The 5,948-nt window shown below is 41.1% G+C and overlaps 1 protein-coding gene across 1 annotated transcript in view; it reads left to right on the top strand.

The window, feature by feature from the left end:
- Positions 1 to 5,948, top strand: part of ELP2 (elongator acetyltransferase complex subunit 2) — a 48,544-nt gene that overhangs the window by 6,083 nt on the left and 36,513 nt on the right. The window contains exon 3 of the mRNA XM_012802007.2: positions 2,114 to 2,184. Within this exon, the coding sequence (XP_012657461.1) occupies positions 2,114 to 2,184 (71 nt within the window). The remainder of the gene's footprint in view (positions 1 to 2,113; positions 2,185 to 5,948) is intronic.

Raw genomic sequence — 5,948 nt, 5'->3', positions numbered from 1 at the left:
CTTGAGCCACAGGGGCCAAGCCAATGTTAAAATTCTTTCTTTCTTTATTTGTAGAGACAGGATCACACTATGTTGTCCAGGCTGGTCTTGAAGTGGCCTCAAATACTCCTCAGGTTCTGACTCCTAAAGTGTAGGGATTATAGGCTTGAGCCACCATGTCCAGGATAATGTAAAATTCTTGAATGTGTTAATTGTATTGTGATAATGTAGGAGAAAGTCCTGTTTCCTATTAGGTATATGGTCTTTGAGGATCAAAGATTACACATGTCTATAATGTATTTTTAAATAATTTGACCAAAAAAGTTGTGTATGCTTACATATAGAGCAAGATACTAAACAAATATGGCAAAATGTTACCATTTATAAATCTAGGTAAAAGGTAGAGAGATGTTGTTCTTACATCTTTTCTATAGCTTCATAATTTTTATTTTTTAATTAGTTTATTTTTATTTTATTTTAATTTATAGATAGAGTCTCACTATGTCACCCTTGGTAGAGTGCTGTGGCCTCGCAGCTCACAGCAACCTCCAACTCTTGGGTTTAAGGGATTTTCTTGCCTCAGCCTCCGAAGTAGCTGGGACTACAGGTGCCCACCACAATGCCTGGCTATTTTTTAGTTGTATTTTTTGTTGTTTGGCAGGTGCAGGCTGCTGGATTTGAACCTGCTAGCTCTGGTGTATGTGGCTGGCATCCCAGCCACTGAGCTATAGGTGCCGAGCCTATTTTATTTATTTTATTTTAGAGAGAGGATCTCATTCTGTTGCCTGTCGTGAACCAGCACAGCAAAGGGAAGCGAACCAGAGTGGAATTGGTGGGGAATGAGGAAAATACAGCACAAGAAAAGACATAGAAACAAAGGATGGGACCAGGAGGACTGATTGAGCCTATGGCTACTGCTAGCCCCAAAGCACAAAGTTAGCTTTATTTTATAGTATCTGTACAGGGTTGTCCAGGGGGAAGTAGCATAGACAAAATGGGGAAATAGCATAAACAAAAGACATAGTTTTGGTCTTACAGTACAATAGGAAAATGTAAATGACTTTAACAAAGACAAATCATCTTGTTAATGGTATCTGTTCAACTTCATTAGCACGTGACAAGGAGAAAGAAGGGAGAGATCTCAAGGATCTCTGCATAGTTAACAAAGGGCTACGTGACTTCTAGCAGAGGGAGCATAAAGAAAGGAAAATGGCTGTTTGGGGAACAGAGGAGAAGCTGGGGGTTCATTCTCTGAATGTTCCCCAGGCTGTGAGGGCTCTGCCATCTCACAGCCCACTCTCTACAGTTGCCCAGGCTAGAGTGCAGAGGTGCAGTCAAAGCTCATTGCAGCCTGGAACTCCTGGGCTCAAGGCATCCTCCCATCTTGGCCTCCCAAGTAGCTGTGACGTGTACCCATCTAACTTTTTTTATTTTTTGTAGAGATAGGGTCTTGTTATGTTGCCCAAGCTGGTCTTGAACTCCTGTCTTCAAGGACAGTCCTCCCACCATGGCCTGCCTAAGTGCTAGTATTACAGGCCTAAGATAGCAGGCCTGGCCCTATAGTAAGGTGACCAGACTTCCCACTTTTGGTGGGACAGTCCCGATTTTTAAAAATTTGTCCCACGGCATTTTTAAAAAGTCCTGATTTTTGGAAAGAACGCACAACAAGCTAGGGAACAGCAGGACAATGGGAAGGGAATATAGGGTTTTCAGCTGCTGAAAAGGTTAATGTAACTCCATTTGGGAATGAAGAGGTTAATGTAACTTCATCTGGAAATGAAAAGGCTAAGGTAAACTTCCTACTCCCTCCTGGGCAAGGTTGCCCTACTCCTTTGAGCCACAGGCATCGCCCTATACTTAATTTTTCTTTAATGTATTATATTTGTAAATTGTACTTATGTTGAAATTAAAAAAATACATATTACAATACTATTTTTGCGTTGTATGAAAATTTTTGTTGCTCCATGTAGACCAAATTTTTAATTAAGAACCCCACTCCCCCACACCCCCATCAGTGGTGTCCTGCTTTACCAATGTTAAAATCTGGTCACCTTACCCTATAGCTTTGAAATTTTTAAAAATAGCTGAGAAAATGAAATGAACAAAATACTTAAGGAGATATAACTTCTTTCAGCTCCTTCTACTGAATTAGTTTCTGGAGGATCTGATAATCAAGTGATTCACTGGGAAATAGAGAATAATCAGGTGAGTAGACATGTTTATGATTATAAGAAATTACTGTGATATCTACTTTTATTTTCTATTTATGGATGAAGAAACTAGATTTCATTCTGTTCCCCAGTCTAAAGTATAGTGGCATCATCATAGCTCACCGCAACATCAAACTCCAGGGCTCAATAATCTTGCTGTGTCCTCAGTAATCCTGAGTTGCTGGGATTACAGGCATGAGCCACTGAACGTAGCCCTCTACTTTTACATTCATTTTTTTTTCTCACTTTGACTTGTTCTCCCTTTTTTCTGAGACAGAGCCTCAAGCTATCCCCCTGAGTAGAGTGCTGTGGCATCATAGCTCACAGCAAACTCCAACTCCTGGGCTCAAGCGAGTCTCCTGCCTCAGCCTCCCAAGTAGCTGGGACCACAGGCGCCCGCCACAACACCCGGCTATTTTTTGGTTGCAGCTGTTATTGTTGTTTGGCGGGCCCAGGCTGGATTTGAACCTGCCACCTTGGGTGTACATGGCTGGCTCCTTAGCCACTTGAGCCACAGGCGCCGAGCTGACTATGTTCTCTGTTTATGAAATTCCTAATTCTTGCTTATGAGCAACCCAGATGTTGTGTCTTCTGTACTTCACAGACCCTGTACCCTTTCCTCTGCTCACTTATTTGTTTCTTGCCAACCAGTGAATTCCCTATCATTTTGGAGTAATTTTCGCACTTTTGTCACATGGGCTGATCTGTTTTCAGTGATAGTAAAAATTAATAATATTGTGTTAATAGGGCAGCTTTTGCCACATGAGTATAGATTTACATAATTTTGAGAGATGTTATATGCAATGCATGATGTGGGTGGATCTCTGTTGATAAGTATGTTGCTTCTAGTTATAAGCAAAGATTAAAAGTAAAAGATTAGTGCATTAACTATCTGAATATCTGCCATGCAGAAGATACAGATAAGATAAAGTTCTTCTGTTCATGAAGGAAATACGTAGTTTTGAAGGCAAAATGTATTTGAGTAACTAAAAATATAATGGCAGCTCTGTGAGTAGGTGCTTTAACTTGCACCACAGCTATGGTACTAGGAGAGTTTAGACAGGGATGTACGATTTGCAGCTCGCCTCGTGGGTCTCATGCTGATTTTGTGTGGACTTTCTTTGTTTATTTGTGGTGTCTGTTATCACAAAAAATTGTGTGTCCCTTTTTTGTTGCTAATCAATTTTCATTAGTATTTGTGTAGATAATATATGGCTCATGACAATTCTTATTCTTCCAATGTGTGACAGAGGGAAAAAAAAGGTTGGACAATCCTGCTTAAGACATATTTAAGATGTAGCCTTTGAATTGGGTCTTAAAGTATAGGTTGATTGCCATGGAGAAATTAAAGGGGTGAGGATTCCAGGTAGAAGAAAGTTCTAGTCTTGCCAAATTTATGACATGTCTGAACCTTTCCCCCGCCCTTGGTAGAGTACTGTGGCATCATAGCTCACAGCAACCTCAAACTCTTGGGCTCAAGCGATTCTCTTACCTCAGTCTCCTAAGTAGCTGAGACTACACACACGTGCCAGAATGCCTGGCTGTTTTTTTAGAGACAGGATCTCACTCTGGCTTAGGCTGGTCTCAAGTCGATGAGCTCAGGCAATCCACCCACGTTGGCCTCCCAAGTGCCAGGATTACAGGCGTGAGCCACTGCACCTGGCCCTATGAGGTGTAGTTTTGAAAGAAGGTGATTTTGGCGTTGAGTAGGTGGTTGTCAAAGGAGTGGAGAGCTGGTGAGTAGGGGATCAAACAAGTAGTGGGTAGTAATAAGAAATGATGGGATTCTGTCTTAGAGCCCTAAGAAAGGTGCTTCTGACAGAAAAATAGCCAAATAGGAGAGATGATAGGGATTTTAGCTGTAGACTTGTCATTCGATCTGTTGGCCGGATACCCATACTTGTCCTGAGAAAGAGAGTGCAGATGTAGAGGTGGGTTTTAGAGCCACCTACACTTGAACAAGAGCATCAGAGCATCAGGAGCCATTGGAAACCTGGCTCCTGTTAGGACTGATCTTGACAGAAGAATCTAGACAGAGTATTTGAGCACTCATTTTTGAGACTTGAGCTTTGAGATAAGACTTGCAAGACTTTTCTTCAGTGCTAACCCAAGCTTCCCCTGTCAGTGGAGAGGATTGCAGGCTAAGCAAACATTTAATGGCAGTCAGCACACTTAGGTAAGAAAAGGAGGATGAAAGGTATAAAAGAGGAGGAAGGAACTGAGCGGATTTAGGTGAAGGGGCCACATATTATAACTTACTTAAGGGCTTAACTGTTCCTTCCCGTATCTATTTCTGTGTACACAGGTGCTCAGTGCACCTTGCTACTGATAAAAGGAAATAATTCAAAGCTGGTATAATGTGAGTCTTTGAACAGTGAACATTGTTTCTTAAAAAGCTGGTGAATTTGAGAGATTTCTTCTGTTTTGTGTTTTTTCAAATTCTCTGATTCCATTAATAACTCTGTTTAAAAATGTGAAAGGAGGGCGGTGCCTGTGGCTCAAAGGGGTAGGGCGCCGGCCCCATATGCTGGAGGTGGTGGGTTCAAACCCAGCACTGGCCAAAAATAAAATAAAAATAAAAAATAAAACTGCAAAAAGAAAAAAAAAAGTGAAAGGAGTGAGTAATTTCAATGGGTTAAGTTTTTAGGGGATAATGAAGAAAAAAAGCATAAAATCTGAGCAGAGTCCAAGTTTCTAATAAAAGTCAATCCATAGGTCTGGTTGTATATGCATAATTACACAGAAGAGAGATTATACTGTATCTGAGGTTTAAAAAATTTTGAGGGGCAGGGTCTTGCTGTGTTGCCAAGGCTGGAGTACAGTGGCTATTCACAGGCACAGTCATTGTGCATTACTAAGCCTTGAGTTTCTAGGTCAAGCTGTCCCTTGGCCTCAGCCTCTCAGGTGGCTGAAACTACAGGTGCCCCTACAATGTCCAACTTCAACGTTTTTTTCAAAGGAAGTTACTGTGTGGATCCTTATGTGTAAGTATTCACCACCACCTTGAGTGGCAGAGTTCTGATTAAGGGAAGACAACTGAGTAGACCTTTAAGAAACACCCTATTTCAGGAGACAATTTATAGAAGATGTTTTTCAAAAGAAGTGGTGGAGGGTAGTGCCCTGTAGCACAGTGATTACAGCGCCGACCACATGCACTGTGGGTGGAGGGTTCAAACCCAGCTCAGGCCAGCTAAACATCAACTGCAACAACAAAAAAACAGCTTGGTGTTTGTGGCGGGGGCCTGTAGTCCCAGCTATGTGGGGAGGCTGAGGCAAGAGAATCACTGAAGCCAAAGAGTTTGAGGCTGCTGTGAGCTGTGACGCCACGGCACTCTACCGAGGACGACAAAGTGAGACTCTGTCTCATAAAAATGAAGTGGTGGAATCTCAACATTTTCAATTCTAAAAAATAGAGTCAAAACATAATAAGAACAGATGTCAGAGGGAATAATCCTGATGGCATGCTGATAGATGTGATAAGCAAATAGGATTTTCTGCTTTTGCCTATTTTTAAATTTTGCATCCATACTTGATTTTGGCAAATATGGGTGCATGCTGAAAGTACTTGGTAAAAGTTTGATGGGAAAGAGAATATTTACTCAATTCCAAAGTAAACTCAGATATTATTTTAAAAAAAAAAAGAAAGAAAGAAGGAAAATTCACAGTGAAAAAAGCTGGCATATACTGTCTTTACTAAAGATGAGGGGTAACTTCACTAAAATTGAGACAGACTGACATTACAAGCTTCTTTTTTTTTTT

Source organism: Otolemur garnettii, unplaced genomic scaffold, assembly GCF_000181295.1.
Source record: "Otolemur garnettii isolate 467f Iridium unplaced genomic scaffold, OtoGar3 scaffold00012, whole genome shotgun sequence".
In the NCBI taxonomy this organism is placed as follows: Eukaryota; Metazoa; Chordata; class Mammalia; order Primates; family Galagidae; genus Otolemur; species Otolemur garnettii.
Note: the sequence above shows the minus strand (reverse complement) of the source record. Positions and strands in the feature narration are given on the sequence as shown.